Below are 20,338 nucleotides of genomic sequence, written 5' to 3'. Positions count from 1 at the left end.
CAAGACTTACATCAAGGTTTGCTTCATGGAAAGTGGTGAGGCTGTTCCTTTAACCTAGTGAATTCAAGTGGAAAGTTCGATCTCTGCTTCTGGACAAAAAGGGAAATGCAAGTCTTCTGACCAAGGTCTGATCAAAAGAAACATGGTAATGGAGGCATGGCAGAGACCTGTGGGAATGTCCTACTGCAGTCCATACCCTTGCATTTGACTACACGTAGCCCATCGTTAACAGGTGCTAATTGTGTACAGTTCCATGCATGGTTATACAGCTGTGCTTGGTGGTACCAAGCATTCTGTTCTGGCTGGTGGTTTTTCAAAGCAGCATTATATGGGGTTGAGTGACTATCCGAGGTATTGAAGAAAAATCAGGCTGTAACTGCTAGTAACTCCACGGGGAAAATGCACATCCAGATTTCTTCTAACCACTTTTTTTTTTTTTTTTTTTTCTCCTCTACCAGAGACAAGGAACTGGAGCTACAAATGGAAAAGACAAGACATCTGGTGAGAACGGTAAGGGTAGACTATATTTCTTGATGGAGAATATAAAGCCAAAATGAGTCAAAATTTGGTTTTACTGTAATGACAGATGTCAGACAGCATCAGCCTTGTTTTTTCTGTTATCTCTTGCATGTGTTTGAAAAACTAGAAGGACTTAGTGGGATTGTGTCCTTTGTATATTCAAGTCAAGTATTTAAGAAGAGACTTGATTATGGGCTCGTGCTATGGTAAACCAAAGGACTCTGTATAAGACAGTGCAGATACAAATGAGGCTAGAACAAAAAACTGCTTGGTATGTGAAAAAAGAACACAAGAGATTAGGTTCAATACTATGAGCTGTTGCTATCTGAATGGGGAAGGTGTGCAGAAATAAATGAATTATGAGGACTTACATAGTTTTTGTTGTCTCATTCTCCCACCTAATTTTAGCCGATAACTGAGCTACCAAGGTTAGAAGCCACTTGCACAGGCTCATTTGAGAGTTGATAGAGAGAGGCAATGGATGGAGCCGCTCACAGGGAGGGACCATATGGCAAATAGGCTGCTAACTTCAGCATTCCACATAGTTGGGTGAATCCAGATGTGTGCTCTGCTGTTATAAGAGGTGATTTGTTGCTTTTTTTGGCCTCTAACAAAGAGGCAGGTAGGGATCAATTTCTGCCCCATAAATGACACAATCAATTCTAATTGGATTTTTTTTTTCTAAGAAAGAAGAAAATCAAACAATTTTCAGTGGAGACAATTGTTATTTAGTTGAGAACTAATCTTATTTCCTATAGGAGGCAGAAACACTTTACATACAAATGATCACTTGATTAAAATCCAATTACCATCAGAAACATTTTTCGAAGGAAAACATTTTGATCAGCTTTAATTATAGACTCAGCCGAATATGATGCAACATTAGTTTGTAGACATTCATGAACAGGATGAGGATTGAGCTATATAAATACTCTGTTTGCTTCTGTTTGATCATCCAGTCCTAATCAAGAGAAAATATGTTCTGGTAGTCTGTCTTCTCTAGTGAAAAGCAGGAGAAATGTAAGCCTCTTTTCTGAAGAGCTGAGGGTTTTCTGGGATGAGATTTGTGAGCAGTTGTTTTGGATATGCACTTTGGCCTTTGTGTTGGTCTGAACAGAATCTTTGGGCCCTCTGAGGCAACACATCCTGAAACATCATCAGTCTTCTTTATGCTTAGTTTTCCTACTACAGAGAGGTGACTTTCCCATAAGGGTTGTTTGCATAACGCTACAGTAAATGAAATCAGTCAACGATGTTCCCAATGTGATAAAATACAAATTAAAGACTGGAAAAAAGAAATAAATATTTTGGCTTGTTATAGTGTCTTGAATTAGTGGGAACAAATGTACCCTGACAGCAAAGCTATTTGCATTCTGAAGTTAACAGGAAAGAAAAGCAGCAAAATTATGCCAGCCGTTTGGGCAGCATGGAAAGCATGTTTTTCTCTTACTGTTAGAGCACATTATGAACTGAGCTCATTTACGTTGAATTTCTTTACAAATAAAATCGTCCTGTTGTCAAATTTAGCTAAGATTTACTGATCCTGCAGCCTTTAAGAGGCAAGTTCTTTTTTTTTTTTTTTTTTTTTCTTAAGGAGAATTTTGACTGAGAAAGGACTGTATTACTAATTCACAAATATATGATTCTAGTTAGTTGTAGCATAGTTTCATGTATAGTAGACAAGCAGATGCACACTGTTTTATGTATAATATAGACAAGCAGATGCACACTGAATTTTGGACAAATAGATGTCTATTGTTTTTTATAATGAAGTTAAAACCAAAAAAGCCCTGTCACCTACTTAAAATAGAGGAGTAACAGGGGAGGTGGAACAGTCTTCTGTTCTCCAAAATCCACATGCTTGCATGAAGTAGAATCAGAACTTTCAACCTGAGGTTGGATTACATATCAAAGAAGCAGAAAACGTATAGCTCTTTGCACTTATTAGCTGTGTGTAGTTAGAACTCAAGCAAAAGTGATTTATTCCTCTGGAAATTGGGATGTGCTTTAAACCTACTTGCACAATATAAATCCTCCATAACATGTTTTTTGGCCAGAACTCTGCGATTTGTGTATGTCTTAAATTTCTATTGTGGCCATTATTATCAGGCACTTCTGATGTTCATTTCTCTGTCAAAATGAAACTTTCCCTCTTGTTGAAAAGGGGGTGGGGAAGAAGAAACCAAATCCCCTTTGATTTTAGTCTAAAATAAGGAGTCATGCTATGAAACCGTTTGCAAAGTTGAAGTGATCTGGTCACTCACTGTCCTTGGTTTTGATTACTAGATCAGGAAAAGCTACTGAAAGCTAGCTCTAACAACAAATAATGATGCTCAGTTGTTTTCAGGGTTATTCATTCACACAGTGGAGACACTGTTTATGGAAAATTAATTTTGGCTCCATCTCTAGGCTGAGTCAAAACTGGAGAAAATAAAAACAATGACCATTACAATCAGTACTCTCCTTCTTTGAAGACATATATGGCACTGCTGTCACTGTGAAGCATTTAGGGAAATCAAGTCTATGAAGACTTCTTTTATATCAGTGGTCAGTTTGGTAGACGTTTATGAATGCATGCTCTTGTTTGACCTTTGTTAGGGAGCAACACTATATCCTTAGTCATATTTATTTCTTATGACCACAGCAATGGCCTCTCTTAATCTTGCTTCCAGCAAGATTTTGTGTTTGTCACGCACAAAATGCTTCTACTGAATTGGCACTGCCTTGTTTTGTTATCCTTGCTTGTTGACCTAGGGGGATGTGCGGTGGGAAAGACTGAGCTTCAGAAAAGCCAGTATTGTGTGGAGCAGATGTAAGAGTTTGTGATAACAGGAGAAGAAAATCGGTACCTGAACTGTACTGGTTATGTTGATGAATACAATGTGCCTATACTGTATGGGACCTTCACTTATCAGCAGTATTTTCCTTCAGCTGCCTTCTTGAATCCTCTTCCAGACTGCAAAGTGGTAGCATCCCTCTTCTCTTTCAGAGCACTGGGCATTAGCAGACCTCCACTGTATTTTGTATAGTATACACTAGTGTATCTTCCCGTTTTTATGCAGCAACAAGCCAGTAGTTCTTGAAGATACATCTGGATTATAACTACTGAATAATCACTTGGGATGAAGCAAGTTTCACTGACACTGAAGGCTAACAGCAAAACTCTCATTGACTTTTGTCTGTCCTGACCTTTTAAACAAGTTGTAGTTTGTCCTCTTACAGGTTTATGATCAAGACAAGATGATGATTCATTTCTTCCTAAGGAGGAACAACTATTGCATTACAGTGTGCTATCATGGTACATCAGTGTCTTGGAAACGGCTAGTGAAGTCAGTGGAAAAGCTTCTGACAACTTCAATGGGCACTGTACAATGCTGAGTAGCTTTTCCATCCAATAAAGTACTATATTGCTCTGAGGAAAGTGTATATAATCTCATTCTGTTGTCAGAGTGGAAAGAACAAAAATATTATTAGGAGTAAATTATATAAACTAGCTTTCCTGGGCAAGAGCTAGTTGAAGGACTATTCTTACAAAGAACACCACCCTAGTACATCATAATTAGCAGTAATGCATATGGAATGCATATTAGCAGTATGCATATGGAAGCACCTATATAGAAACTTGTACATAGGAGCTATATAAGTATAGCTACCATAAACCTCACAGGGTCTTGATGGACCTTAGTCTATCTGAAAGCTAAGTCATGTTGTGTCATTATGAACTTGGAAATGCTATTACACAATGCTGTTGTCTATGGTCAAAAATCCAAAGGGAACCCAGCAGTACTATCCCCACATGCCCCTTCTGTTATGAATCTGGCTTACTCCAACAGAATCTGCATGGGATAAGATGCTGGAATTTCTTTTTTTGCTTACCTGGCTTGACTAATCTGGCCCATCATGTTTGCAAATGCATTCTAAATGAAAACAAGATGTTTCTACCTTCCTGTTCTTACTGCCTTGGCAATATCACAAAGTTTCTTTGTAAGTTAACATCTGTCACTTCTCATTTTGTTTTGCATTCTCCTTCATTTATCCTACATAACTTGCAAGCTGGTATCATGCAATCTACTTTTAACAGTCTAGCACATCTAGCAGGGTAATGGCTGGATCAGAACCAATTATTTTTGTCTTCAGATTTAGAATCACCCCTTTTCCTATTAGTAGACTTCTTCTGAAAGTACATAAGATGTGACTATTAGCTATGAATCATTTTCTCAGAATATTAGATCTATCATTCAGCAATATGAATATTTGCAATAAAAAATATGTTTTTGACATGATTAATTCTAAAACTTCCTGTGTCTAAATGAAATGAAAATGAAATGTTTTGCATTAAGTTGCATGTCACGGTGGATTAGGCCTATGCAGTAAAGACAAGATGGTCAGTTGTGCCCAAAAATCTGAAGCCGTTCTTTTCAGTTTCTACTCTGTTCTCAAGCACTTGTCCTGTGAGTACATGATCTTGGCTTCGGGTGATCAGAAAACTATAAATGAATAAATGCTCTGGATTTCTTCCTCTCCCTAGGGTACACCATGGGTTGGGTCTGTGTAAGAATTTACTTTATGAACTCCGTTGTTTCCTTATCTTTCTCCTTTACATCTAAAATGGAGGCGTCCGAACTCACTTAAATCTCAATGCTTCTAGAAAACATGTACGGTAACTGTAAAGAATTGTGTGTGTTGGGATAGAGATATCTCATTAGTAAGCTCTTGTGCTTTTGCATCTTGCAGGGTAGTCAACTGTGCATTCACCAACTTTATCTGTTCAAGGAATTTGGGAAATTCTGTACTTTGTGCACAGTGCATGTAGAGGAGTAAAGAAACCTGATAGGTCCAGCAGAGTAAATAATTATCTTCGTAGTTATTTATGTGGAGTTCTTAGATCAACAGAGCTTTAATTCCTGGCCAGAGCCCAGCATCATTATTGTAGTATGCTTTAATATAAATATTTGTTTAAGAACTCAAAATCAATTTTCCACTAATATTCTCAGATGACCATTTAAAAATATACTGGTTTTGGGAACAGCCCTATGAATGAACTTGTGGAAAAAAGGAAGGGAACACATGAGGCTAATTTGTATAAATATTAAAATGTGCTCATGGAACATGGTTTGCTATATCCACCCAGGTCTAGAGGTCACATTCCTTAGTCACAGGGAAGGACAGTGACTGAGCTGTAACATTGCAATGCCTCATGCATTTTCTTTTTCCCACAGAATATGACTTGTGTGGCAAAAGACAAAATAGGTCTTGCAAGGAACTGCTCAATTTAAAACAAACAAAAACAAACAGGTCACCTCCAGCAACAACAAAACCTTTCCAGACTGCTTTTCTCTCTCTCTCTGATATCTCAACTGCCATAGCATTAACCAGAAGTTAAGAAGGGTACTATTATATGGAACTAATACTGAGTTTTCCTGGATATTATATTGAGTGTTGTGAGGAAATGGCCTTGTCCTCTTAACTCTCTTCACTATGGTACTCTGCTAAAATACTTCTGCCCCTTGAAAGGAATGCTTCACAGAATATGATTTCCCTGCCAGCAATTCTGTCCCGCTCCCCCTTTTCTTTCCATCTATGCCCTGAGTCAAATTTTGTCATAAAACCCACCTGGTTCCGGTGGGGATTTAGGAAGTGTGAGAGGAGAAGTATTTGCCATATCTCAGCCCCCATCTCTTAAAATAGGAAGTCTGTGTCTCAGCAACATTCCTTGATGTATATGCAGCCATCAAATAATGTAACACCTTCACAGAGCCTAAATACAAGTGTATGAACCCTTTGCATAGTTACGTAACTTGCATTTCATCATGTACAGATCACTCAGGCTCAGATGAAGGTGTAAAAATCCTGTGTGAACTCAATGCCATGATCCATAGCTGAGGGCGTTTCAGATGAGTTAACTGGCAGAAGAAAGTTAAGTAGTTCTGGATGAATCCCATCTCAAAGGCATAGCTACACAGGCAGCCTTACCCACTGAATTTCAGGCAATTTCCTGGGGACAGCCACGCATAAGGTGTAGCCAGAACCAAACCAATTATGTCTCAGGTCCTCTCCTGGCCTGTGTCTCCTCCTTTGTCCAGCCTGGTCCGCGTATCCAGGAGTCCACTCATCTCCTCAGGCAGCTGATGTGTCTCAGCTAAAGACAGATTTAGCCTTTAATAACAAGGCTCTCAGATTGTTCACAGATCTTCCCTAGAGAAGGCACTGAAAGGAAAAGAGGGGAATTATACATGAACTTCATTTCCTCTCCTAGGTGAATTTCCATTTCTTGAGGCCAGGGATTAGTATAAGTTCTCTCCAGAGTAATGCTGCGTGCTTATTTATCTGGAGCAGTGTTAACAAGAATAGTTCACAAAAAAAAATCACATCAACAACTTCTGATGTTTTTCTAGCAACAAAAACTTCAAAACAACAATGTTTTATGTGTTTTTGATAAACTAAACACCTTCCATACTGAAACTTCACCTACCCCCACATGTCTGCACACACACATTTGGCCATCTGGTTTCCTGGGGAGAATTGTCTGGTGGAGTTCAAAGTAATGAATATACCTGACTGAAACTTAAATAATGCTTGTGAGAGACGAGATGCTATTCTTGTTCTTCTGTTATCCGACATGTCTGGTGTCGCACCATGTATTACTGCTGCACTTTAACTGGTAAGCAGGAACTTTCATTTTTAAATGTTTCTCAAAGCATCTTGTTAAAAGTTTCAGCAATTAACGGAGCCAGCTGTGCTCATGCAGTCAGGCAAAGTCTTTGGACTTTGCCTGGTAGTTTTCATTTTGTGTATCATTTATAACCACTCATGACTACCAAATAAGTCCATCTCCTGACACAAAGAATATAGCATTATGCACAAGCACGTCTGCGTGTATGTTGATACATAAGGGTAGTTATGCAGCTTCTTTCTGCCATGACGTCTGTTTTTTTTTAGAGATTTTTTTTCCCTTATATTTTTGTATTTTTTTTTTCTCCTAAAAGAATTGCACTGAAGAGAAAAAGAATGGTTTCCTATCCAATGAAAGAGTACCAGGAAAGCAAATTAAATGCAGAAGTTCCCTAGGGAAGGGAAAAAAAAAAAGCAAAACAGCACAACCATATAAGAACTATTTCAGTTTTCTAAGTTCTTTTAAAAGACTGAAAAATATAAAATGATTTCAAAATAGATTTCTCCCTTTTTTTCCCTTAGAGGCCCCTTCAGTCCCCAGCTAGCTGGCACCTTTGAGATGGAAAAACCCTCACGCTTAACACTCCTGCCACAAGTGAATCTGTGTAGGTACTTATATGGTCCTCACCACCATAGTAACAGAGTGCCTTCCAAGTATTTAAAAATAGAGATAACAATAACAATTTCTGTCTCAGTCCATCTCTTTCTTTCCAGCTTGTTACAAGAATAACTTGATTAATTTATGGGATCTTTGTTGTGCACACAGTGCCTACATACAAACCGGGAGACTTGCGTGTGTGCCTGATTACATGTGATGTTCTCAAACTGAGTACACTCAAAAATACAGCTGCATTTCTGAATTGTGAAATATACACATGTACATAAGCATATACTTATGGTCACTAATACAGTCTGGTCCTTTGCACGGTGTTTGCAGTAGGTAGAAATCAGTAGAGATGCAGCCATCCTGCAGCACCGAGGTTGGAAGTAGCCCAAGGAAATAATCATGAATTATGCGCACTGGTGACTTAGTTTCAATAATTACTAGTGGATATTGTTTCTTTTGTGTTAGTTGTTGTGCACATACTCCAAGAAAGCGTATATAATGTCAAATAAGCCTAGCTGGGTGAGGACATGGAGGAACAGTGAAATTGTCTGAAAGAAGGGAGCCCTTACAGCACTGTGTAAGTCCCAGACCCAAGCCTCTTCAAGATACTACAAGGGTCTTGGTATGTTCCTGCATCCTCTGGTTTTGAAATGTTTGCACTAACTGTGCCCTTGTCTTCTCATACATTCAGAATTTGGACTTTCTGACTTCTAGTTTCCTTCCTTAGCTGATGCCCACCACTTTCCTCTTTGGAAAAATTTTGTCTTGGTTCCTTTGTCATTGCCACAATGACAATGTGAGTTGGATCCAGCATTCAGGCACACAGGGGGTGTCTAATTCTTGCATTTCAGTGGGCATTTGAGCACCTGAAAGGTGGTAGGAGCTCTAATCCTTTCTGAGAAGCCGGTGTGTAAAGATCAGGATAGGGCACTAAGGGGAAAAAAAAATCCCACAAAACAAAGGTCGTAAATTAAGAAAAAATACTACAAAAGCTTTGGTGATGCTGGTGGTTTTTGCCTTTTAGATTGCTCATAAATATGCTGGAGTTCCCGTCAAGTGTTAATGAGGAAAGGCAGAACTGAAATTATGCCTTTGACAAGTGCCATATTTCTTTTGGAAATCAGTCTGTAATTATCAGTGCTCTGTCTGACTATGCACCAGGGAGAATGAGACCTCTTTCCATGACTGGCACGTAGCTGACGTGCACTGGCTTGCTTCCACAAATGAGTACTCATCTGAAACCGTGCTGTCATCAATACTCTTAGAAGTGGAACATTTAGTTCTGCTTTTGCTGCTGATAGGGACCCAAATGAAGGGCAGAGGTCAAGCTTGTTCCTAGATAACCCTAGGAAAACCAATAACGTTATCTCTGAAATGAATCTATCCGTACATCACCAAGGATGGTTTGGTGTAGTATCAGCATTAGAATCAATGGCATATGAAAACTATCGTATTTACACTGCAAGCCCATGGAGCTAGACTGATGGCAAGTTACAGATCTCTCTCTCCATGTTCCCAAACTGTAACAAGAGGTGATTAAAAGGCCACAAGAGGTGGATGTAGCTCAGCAGCATGACTTTTTAATTAAATGGAAGCAAAAAAAATGAAAGAGGAGCACAATCAATGCACAACAGAGGTTACCAGAATTTACTGTTATGGAAACATCACTTTTCTTTTTGACTACAAATTATCTGCCTTACTTCATATGATAGATTTTTGTTTTGTTCTGTTGTTTTTCTTTTCCAGAAGACTTGGTTTTGCAAATGAAATGAAAATGCTTTTCCACTTATGAGTTCCTTGCATATGACTAGTTCAATAAAGTATTAATCATTTTCTTCTGAAGGTTTTTAAGATTTTAATTTATAGCACACGGCTTTCTTAATACATTTAACTTGATGCTCCAAAATTAGCTTGCAATTTGGAATTATCAGGCTCCTTTATGCAAGCAGGCAGTAGAATGTAGAGCAGCAGGAGTGTTACAGGCATGATTAAAGTTTGGTCCTTAGCTGAACGAGTTACCAGAACAAAGTAGTTAAGGCTACAAAAGTGACTTTGACACTACAGTGTGAACCAGTGCAACACTACACCTCCAGTCCTGGCACTCAGAGTGGATTCCAGGACCTTGTATAAAATACCTAGATTCCCCATACAATGCAAGAGATTTTTTTTCAGGCCATTATTTCTAGGGTTCCTATGCTGAATCGGAGCCATTAGAGTCAATTAACAGTAAACTCTTTTCCTCTCTAGAAGTTAGGGGTTGAATTCCTCTTGCCTGGCTATAAACATGTACATGTGTGAGAGACCTAAAGCTCCATTTATTGTCGTCAGAGAGAAACAGATTCTTCTGTGACATGACACTATTAGAATGAGCTTCTCTAGAGAGCTGGGTGTTCAGAGATCCTAATCTGATTTAGGTATTAAATGTCTTCTGACTTGCTCAACCGTGTCAGGGATGAGGAATCTGTGAATAATACTACAGAGCCCATGTGTCTCTGGAATTAAGTGGATGCTAACCAGGGTTTTTCAGAATGACAGTTTTGGACCTGGGCATTTAATTTCTCTTCAATCCCATCTCAAACAATTCATCCTTATTTAGATCTGGATGATGTTAGCTTCTTCATGCAAGCTCTTCCAGCAATATTCAGTTTGGAAATCTGGATGTGAAAACATACAAATATTTCCTGGCTCGAGGTCTTTGTTAGCTAAGATACTGGATCTGAAAGCATTTGCTTTGGTCAAGCACACTTGGTTCATTTTTTTCCCCAGTCTGCACAGTGTTAGGAATAGGAAGGACTGAGAAAAATACATATTTCCAAGGAGGAATTTTCAAGAAAAGAAAAAACTTAAATAGCAGCAGATACGGAAAAGGCATTTCAAGAGTTGCAGTGGAAAATAGGGCAGGGTGCTCTGGCAGCTCCTGGGAGATGGTGCGGGTAGACCAGAGACTGGAACTCAGCTCTCAGCACTTCCAGGGTCTCGCAGTAACATTATTTAACAGCAGCTGATGAATGAGCACTCTAACTGCATTTTGAGTATATCATCTTTCATTCTAATTTATGCCAAAGAAACCCCAAGACTGCTGGTTGACTCTAGGTAGAGAAAGCATTAATTATTTGTTAGGTATTAGTGAAACACTGGCACTCCACAGCGACCAATTTACCAGCTCCTCTAAAAGCTGCCAATAAAGAATGGACATGTACAAATGTATTCATTAGTGGGAACTAATTAAAATCCGGGCTAATAGCCAGAAAAACAATACCTTATTGTAGGATTTTGGAATTCATTACGTGTCTGTACTAATCTAACAGTAACTATCCTGGCTCCACAGTTTCTAATCTTAGTTACAGATCTCATGCTGATAGCCAGACCAACAGCTAAGAGTTAGCCTTTTGCATTGCTAATGACCTTTTTACTCCAAGTCATTTCTACTTACATAGATATTTCAGAAGCTTTCCTTCTTGAGAATATATTGCAACAATTGTCTCTTTCAGACACAAAGTGTAGGACAGAGTCCCTTGTCTGAGCATCTTTAGTTGGATTGCACAATGATGGTGCATTAACTTCTGATATACTACGACTTTTATCTCTGTAGGTTACAGTTTAGGTTAGCCTTGATCAGCTCTTTACTTGTGTATTTTTTAAGGGCTTGTCCTGTTCATTCTGTCTGCTTGATATACGTGCTGATTTCTCCAGCTATGTAAATGATTTTTACTAATAATTTTCTATTTCAGAGTTGATAATATAATTTAATTCTCATTACGATTGGCAGAACCTTCCATTATTATTTTTCTGACTTCATCAATTTAGAGATTTTAAATATATACTTCAGGCCAAAAGGTGCTTAGATATGAAGAGGACACTAGTCCACCCCTCCATCCTTTCCTCTACGCACAGCAGCATAGGCCTTGTTTTAGTGGCAGTCCATAAGCTGCTATTTGCATTGTGTCACTCCCATGGGGAGGGAGGCAGAGTGGAGATGAAGGGGCACTCTTGCATCTACTGCAATTACACCAGGGCTTCACCCCATTTCAGGGTGAGGGTGTAGGGCCAGGCAGTACCGACCCTCAATATTGCACCCAATACTGCCCTGTCTGTACAGTATCACCACTGAGGGCATGTGACATCTCTCAGATTAAAATAAAAACATCTAAACTCAGACCAAATGACAGATGTTCTGAAACTGATACTTACCATTAAGTTTAGGTAAAGGGATGTTTGCCTTTAGGCTTTGGGGCTGAGGTCCCTGTAGCCACTGCAGAGAGAGTCTGTCTGTTTTTAAGACAGGAAGCAAAAATTAATCATGGAGAAATTTTTCGGTTGGATTCTCTGGTTTATGGCAGATGTGGTACAACTAAACAGAAGGGTAGGAGGGGAGAGATTAATATAGCTTGAAGATACGCTTACTCTTCTTGCCTTGGATTTCACTGACTGAACGCTCAGGATGATGTAGAGTATCGGGTGTGGTACCTCTGAGAAAAGATGCTGATGTTGAAGTGCACGTGTAATAGCAGAGCTTCACTTATGTCTGGGCTCCATCTTGGGGTATGATGGGGATGCACGTACTCCCCATACTGGTTTACACAGCACAAATGAGAACCAGATATTCCCTTTCCCCCTCACCTCAGATAACCAGGGAAAGAAATCTAGACAGAGCCTGAAGCAGCTGGATTCAAGGCTGTTGGGCATCCTGGAGCAGCTACCTCCTGGTCTAGCAGCCAGCAGACTAATTATTAGCAGACAGTGCAGAGCACAGGTGTAGTATGATCTCATCTAATGATTTTGTTCATAAAGCAGACAGCAGGATTTTTCACTAGCAAAAATTTCTTGGTGACCTTTACAATGGATCTATTCATAACTAAACCCTGAATATCTCTTGTGAGGTCTGCCTCTGGGTGGCAAAGACATGTTGTGCTACTTAGCAGAAGTTGAAAAAAAAAACCACCACATTCCTGGCTTCTCTTATACAAGAGGGTAGGAAGGCAGATGGAAAATGTGTGGTTTGGGACCTCTTTATCAGTGGGTGACAGATGCTGTCGGTGGAGGGCACAGACACAGGCTTTGCCAATCAGTCATGAGTCATTCTATCAATAAGCACCACTTTATCTCATCTCAGACAAACTTAAGCCCTTGGCTTAAGTTCCTTTCTCTATTGAATTCAGGAGAAGGAAATAGCTCTGCTAGACTCCAGTGCAAAGAGCTCTGGAGATTAAGGATCCATAAACAGTACTGCCAGCACACTGGCAGACAAGCCCAGTGGGACCAGGTGCGTGACTTGGAGCTCCTCTGCCCACATGCAGGAGGTCTGATGCACCTAGCCTGCAATGACTATTGGACCTCTTTCAAGCCCTATGCTAGAGAAAAGCATCATAGCTGTCTTTGAAGTATTTATGGTTGTCAAATGAGGGACCACATAAATAAAAAGTAAGAGACTGAGTCATAAGATGGAGTCCTCTGGGGTCTTTCAGCTAAAAGCCATCCCATTACAGAAGAGCCTCAAAAAGAAACTATTTTTTAGCTATTCTCTCCATACCTGACATGCCACAGGCAGGCCTTGTGAGCAATGCAATCTAGAGGTTGTTCTCAGGTGCAACAACATTACTGTAGAATTCTGGTGTTTATTCATCCCTTTTAGATTATTGCTGCTAACAATAGCATTTTCTTTATTACATGGTGGACTGGCTGAAGTCCAAAGTAAATTCAAGTTAGAAAACATATTTTTTTTCTGTTTGTCTTTTTCTTCTCACGGCAGAAAGTGCCGCACACAAAAATCAGTGGTCAGTTACATTAAGGGATACTGGAGTTTCTTTGTAGTTTCTCCTCTATACATGTTTGTGTGAACTTCTAATTCTCAATGCATTTGGTTCTGAATTTCAGGTTTTAATGAACCTAAATGCAAGCACAACCAAAGCTGTCATTATTTTTGGAGTGGGCATGATGCATTATCACTAAGAAGTGATTATTTTCCTCTCCAAAGTATAAATAGATCCAAATTTACTTGAAACTTGGTATGGAAAGATGGTGTAACTACCATAAATATGACTTCACACAACTCTTAGGAGATCACAGTAATTCCTAAGCCTGTAAGTAGTTTTCTCCAGGATTAAATAGTACCATGCAGCATATTTAAGGGCATATCTCTTGACTGAACTTTCAGAATAGAAACTAGCATCTAATTAACCTGAGCTGAGATAGAGAGCAGCTGGGTCCATTCTGCTGTGTGGTTGTGAGGTTTCTGGCCTAGAAGCAGGAGGCTGGGTACTGCTTCCACTGTTGTTCATCACAACTTAACATTTCAGTGTAATTGCTGAGTTAGAGAGTGATCTGGCTAGAGCTGTTAGCCTCCTCTTCAAGTGTCTGGGATACCTTTTGTTGTTGTAAATGATGCTGCCTGGATATGACAAAACAGTTGTTATGCTTGACCAAGCATGCCAAAAAGAAAAAAACAAAACAAAGAAAAACAATGTAGAATTTCAGTTCAGTCAGTCCAAGAAAAGAAAAGGTGTTTTGTTTCCCCCTTGGCAGAGGCATGCTTCAGAGGAAAGTGATCAATTTGGAAAAACAAAAATGTTCTACTAGTCAGAAGAGGTTGCATAGACTGAGGTAGGCAACAGAAAGCAGGATCAGATAGATCCTCGGTTGGTGCAAATTGCCACAGATGTGCTGGCTTCAGTGATTCCTGCTGGTTTACACAAGGTCCTGGAAGCTTTCACTACCCTGAAGCTTTTTACCAGTCATTGTCTTGTGTAAGTAGATACCTTTCTGCCAGTATGTCCCCTTATTCTCACAGGGAACATGAGAGTGCCCATGAGAGTGGGGTGAAGCCTCTGATGCAGTGGGATGTCCTGGTATGATTCCAAGCTACTGGTCCCACTGCTAGGCAGGCCATGCTGCTGTGGTGGGTCGAGTTAGTTATTCCTTATTTTATTCCCATCTCCATAAAAGCTGAAGTTTCCCTTTCATCTTTTCTGCAAGCTGTTTCTTTCCTGGCATACTTTCTTACTGTCTCCCTGTGAGAGGGAGACTGTGTTTTCTGTCTCATTCCTCATTCTTTTCTTCTCGCCAGGGAATTTCTTGTCTGCAGCACAGCTAGGTCAAGTGTTACTTCTTCCTCTAGCTGCCTAATTTACCCTCTCCTTATTTTACCAGGCAAACTTCCTATGTGGGTCTGTGGTGAGGAACATACATTCATCAGAAGAGGGTAATTGACTAATGCTCTAATTTGGAGTCATGGTTGCACCTCATCCTGTTATTTCTCTTCACTCTCACAAAACATTTACTGTTTCCCAAACTGGATTTAAGCAGGGCCCAGGTGGGTAGACAGGAAAGAATTATCTGGAAGAAGAGTATCACGTTTAAGGAAGAGGCAAAGCAGTCTTTAAAACTGGAAGGTTATAAACAAGAGCACTTCCAATTGTCCTCTCTTTTCATCCTTGTCAGCTTGGGAAGGAAGGAAAGGAGGAGTAAATACTTGGTTTCCTGAAGAAAAGAGAAAAAAATATTTGCCTTCTTTACACTCAGGTCTGAAATTCAAGCAGTATAGAAAACGAGGTGGGTTTTAGGTAGAGCAATGGGGACTAGTTCTGGGGTGTGCTATATACTGCATATACTGCATTCTGCATATGCCAACACTTGAGGTGCCAGTCAGTGACTTATGTCCTAGCTTAAATTCGATATTGCACTAGCCCAGCTTGTGTTCTCTGATGCAGAGGAAATGCAAAAAATTTCTAGTTGTTCTAGATATTGACATTGTAAGCTTATGGGCCTTGTAATCCTCAGAAACAGGGGAAGTAAAAATACATTTATACAGATTAAATAAACATGGGCTCAGGTGATGATCTGTGGTTGGTCAACTGTGTGTGTCAGCTGAGATTCTGGTTTTGATTGGTTTTATTGACAATCTGCCATGTTTGTAAATCCAAGCAGAACTCAAAAAGTATTTGTCAAAGCTTAAATTCATACAAGGGAAAGTGTTTTGTATACAAGTTTCAAATAAGCAGCAGAGTTAAGTGCTAGAGAAATCCTCAAACACAAAATGTATAAGGGAGAGCTTTGATTAACTTCTGCCTTCTGTGTAATCATTCTAAGTTGCAAACTATTTTCTATTTTTTTTCTGAGGTTAAAACTTCATGGAATCATTGTCAATTCTCAAAAAAAAAAAAAATCACATTCCATTTTTGGCCCATTTAAAGATTTTCCAGCTCTCTGTAACTTTTATCTTTACTTTGTTTAATTTGCGACATTTTACTCTCTTTATATACTCTTATTTTGTTTGTTATTTTCTGGACTGGTGGCAAGGTCTATTCACAGAACTGCTGAACTCTGCTGGATAAAAGCTCACTTTTCAGTTGTATATAGCCTTGCCAAAATTTTGCTAAAATTTGTCATGTTGATTGCTTGCCTCAAGCAGAATTATTTTGGAAGGGTTCAGCAAAGTCATTCCAGTTGTTTCCAGAAATGAGGCTTGAACAAAATACTAGAATGTCTACCAATTAAAAACAATTTCTGGTGGCCTTTTTTTTCGGATTGTTCTGAGCCCTTGTCATTTTCAACAGAAACTTAAGATTTACCATCTGGGATGTGACTTTTCTATCTTCAAACGTTGCCAAGTTACAAATACTTGGAAAGATGAGCCTTGCGTTTGCATGCGTTTGGTGAAGCAGTTAATTTTTTTTTAATGAAAACTCAACATTACTGAGCCAAATACTACACACCAAGACAACTAAACCATTGCTGTCTTTGGAGGGCTTGAGGAAATTACAGTTTAATTGCTGCTGATTGCTTCTGTAAGCTAGACTTTGCCCAGGAACTGGAACTGAGAGCATGCTGTTCCCAAGACACCACAGTCGCTTAGGAGGAAAGGTAACTTCTCCCTTGAATCCAGAGAGGATAAAAGATAGAGAAGGAAGGTCAAAGGATGTATTGATGAAGGAGTTCAGTAAGTCTTGTCAGGAAATTACAACCCCAGAATATTAGGGAGGGATTGGTACTTGTGAATGGAAACTTGGACTGGGAGGGAGGAATATGGAATAGGATGAGAGAACTGGAGGAGACCAACAGCCAGCTGGTGTGGGAATGGGCCAGGATGGAGTTCTGAGGATAGGGCATGCCCTAGTACAGTTGTGGGGACAAAGACTAACCAGATAAAGCATTATTGAGATCTACTGGGAACCATAATGAGCATCTAGGCTGGGGAAGATATGGGGCTAGGCCTGAGTTATGCAAGAGGTAGAACAAAAAGGGCCACCACATCTGAAGTCATCATTAAGTGAGGAAGTCTCTGTCTCTGATGCCCATATCCTTCATCGTCTCATTGTTCCTTTCCTGTTTGCCACATGAAAACTGGTGGCAAAACACACAACTCATCCCATTTGCTGCTGACTCAAGTAGAGGACAGCAACCTACTGCTGCTGTCAGCTACTTCATTAAAACAAGAGGTCCGTGGGGTGGATCTAACAGTTCCAAGCAGTCATGCTGACGAGCCGTGTGGGTGTCCATATGTTGCAGCAGAATATATATATTTTTTCTTTAAATCTGGGAAACACATGCTCCTAAGACTACAGAGGTTGCAAAGTCAAGAATTTCAAACAGAATTTTCCGGAATTAAAATAATCTATGCAAAATGAACTGAATTAATTGCACTGTAGTTTGTCATTTACTAACTTTTTTGTGTTCAACTTTATAACCTTAATATTCTTTCATGATAACTTTATGTGTGCAATAAACACACAACTTAAGCAGGAGGGAAACCTTAATTCCCTGGCCTCAGTTAGATTTTCACGTCATTTAGACTATCTGGCACTGGGCTTAATAACTGTCTAATTGCAATTGCTGCACTTTGTTAAATCAATGCCTACTCTTCCTGATAAAATTGTTTTTAAATAGCAGTTGTTAAAAGGCATCAGGTGAAAACTTAGTGAGGTGAAAAGAGAGGTAGACAGAATGGGAAGCCTTCTTGTTGTCCAATCTTACCTCAGTAAACTTTTTTTTTGTTTTCTTTTTAATTTAAAACATTTTATATTAAAAAGCAAACTCCACCATCACCTACTGAGTTGCAGGGAGACTTTATGAATCCACAAGGTTGTAAAACATTTAGTATAAATTTATAGCAAATAATTTATTTTTGAACCTTGCAGAGGTTTACTGTGCTAGCGCTTCCCAGTTCATTGCCTGGATTTTTTTTTTGTTGATATTGTTTGGTTTTTTGTTTTAATTATGCTTGAGATACCTGATCATGCCTCCCTCCAATATGTGAATATTTTTATTAAAAAACAAGTAAAAATCAAAGTGTGTGTGTCCCCCCTGAATGAATGAGCATGTGCAGTGACCACCTGCTGAAATCTGTGCACAGCTTAATGCCCTTTCCCCATGTTGCTGTGGCTGTAGATCCTTTCAGCACAAGGCAGAGATCTATATGTAGGGGGGACAAAAGCAGTCCCAGACAGATCACAGTTGTTGTCTCAGTCTCCTACATGTATATAAAGACTCTGTAAAGACGAATGGGGCTACACAAAGGGTACTCTAGTAGGGTGGTCGTGCTTTAACCCTTTTAGCTGGGACTGCCAGGCAAAAGGGGGTGCTGCTGGATGAGAATGGGAAGGAGAAAAGGGAGGACAGCCCCTCCTGGAGAAGGAGGCAGGGAATACTCTGGGTGACAGAAGTCTTTAGCTACAGCTCTGAGGGCTGGGAAATAGCTTTGATTGCGGGCCAGTGTAGTACTTCATAGCCACTGCTTTATTGGCAGCTCAGGAATGCACTGTGCTTTAGGCACGTACAACCTTTCCTTGTGTCCTCAGTGTACTGCGTTGGTTTGTTAAGTGGACCATCTGTCAGGAAAATGAGAACATTTTACCCTCCCTGCTCCACAATCTCCTGATATATATAAAATGCTACAAATACGGGCTTACCTTCTCTTTTCACAGGGACTTTATTGGAAAACCGTGCTTGCTTCTACCAATATAAAAAAAAAGAAATGTCTGTATGATTACAATAAGCCCACTGCAACCTGGCCTTAATGATCTACGTATTAGTTAGATGCTTGTCAGAACACATAACTGTGTTCTAATGGGAGAACAACCCCTCTACCCTGTGTCTGAAATAGCATCAAGCTCAAAAAAGGATGTTGCTGATTCAGTGCCTGGGACCTCGAAGGTTTGGAATTTTACTTTTTTTTTATGGTATGGTCAAAGGAAAAAAAAAAAAAAAGTAGAAGCAGGGTTTGAAGTACTGTCTTGTGCTGTTGGTGCCCGACCTTGCTCATTAATCTCTGCTACTTTGAAAAAGCTTGGAAAATTGCATTACCCTATACCATCAGTCCTCACTCAATAAATACAGACACTAAAGTCAGGAATGAGAAATCCCACAGAGCTTTGGTATTGACTTGTTAGAATTCCAGGCTTCAGCCTCGCCGTACAGTAACTGTCTATAAGTAATGAGTGAGCTGCTGAGAAGGACAGTTTGCCCTTCTTGATTTGTTCCCCACTCTTTCAGAGAATCTATTCATTGCCGTTTTTTACTCCCGTATGCCTAACAGTATTGTCCTATGTGCCAGTAAGGTCTTTTCTATTAGTCTATGAAAAGAAATCTGTGGAAGAGCAGAGCTATGTTCTGTCTCAGAGATAATAGTCATGTTATTAACTTTAGCATCGGTTTCTACAGTAGGAAACAAACAAAAATAAAATTAAAAAAAGAATAAAAAATGATGTATGATATTTGTCTATTTCTTCCATTAAGGAGTGATGAAGGATTAATTTCTGTTATTTGACATTTATAGAGCATAAATATATCCTTTCCCTGTAAAATCCAAATTCTCAGTTGAGTGGTCATCATCTAGGATTTCAGTGCAGAAGCCATGCCTCCTTCTTACCCACAAATGCTGCATGGGACCCAGGAAGGAAAGGAGAGAGGATTTGTTTTGGGGAAATGCACAGGGAAGTGGTCCCTACAGTTTTGTGAGTTCTCCATGCAGATGACTTCATGTCAGTAAGGGCCTGCCTTGGCTCAGATCAGCAATGTGAAGTGCTGCTAGCAATACCTTTAAGAAGGTCTTCCCCAGCACATCTGACTCACCCATTTTATTTCTTCTCCTTTATGTGGTCTCATCCCTGCAGTCAAGCAGTGGCTGCCTTTGACACGTGCTTGGTATAACAAAGTTCCTTGTGAGCATCTCCACTTTTCGGGAGAATGGCAGCAGCCATCACTTGGCTCATTAGCTAAATAGCAGAGCAGAGATTTGGTGTTTGCAGAAACTTGCAAATTCAATTATAGTTCTCACAGCAACTGTCATTTGTCTGCTTGTTCTTATGAAGTATTCAATATTGCTTGTCATGGTGTTAACTGTAATCCCTTATTAGGGAAATATAAGGAGTCTTAATGATGTACACTTAAAAAAAGGGATTTTGTGCATGAAATAGTCTCTCCCTAGCACACAGAAACACATGCATCCAAAAAAATAACAATCCACTCTTCTTGAAATTAATGGAAATGATGGCAAGAGATGCTGATACATTTTTTTTTCTTTGTTCAACTATTTAGCTGTAAGAA

General features: G+C 39.6%; 1 protein-coding gene across 1 annotated transcript in view; it reads left to right on the top strand.

Annotated features, from left to right (window-relative positions):
- PCP4 (Purkinje cell protein 4) overlaps positions 1-20,338 on the top strand; it is a 52,634-nt gene that overhangs the window by 19,359 nt on the left and 12,937 nt on the right. The window contains exon 2 of the mRNA XM_068687755.1: positions 459-510. Coding sequence (XP_068543856.1) covers positions 459-510 — 52 coding nt within the window. The remainder of the gene's footprint in view (positions 1-458; positions 511-20,338) is intronic.

The sequence above is a fragment of the Anas acuta genome, chromosome 1, assembly GCF_963932015.1.
Source record: "Anas acuta chromosome 1, bAnaAcu1.1, whole genome shotgun sequence".
Lineage (NCBI taxonomy): Eukaryota > Metazoa > Chordata > Aves > Anseriformes > Anatidae > Anas > Anas acuta.
Note: the sequence above shows the minus strand (reverse complement) of the source record. Positions and strands in the feature narration are given on the sequence as shown.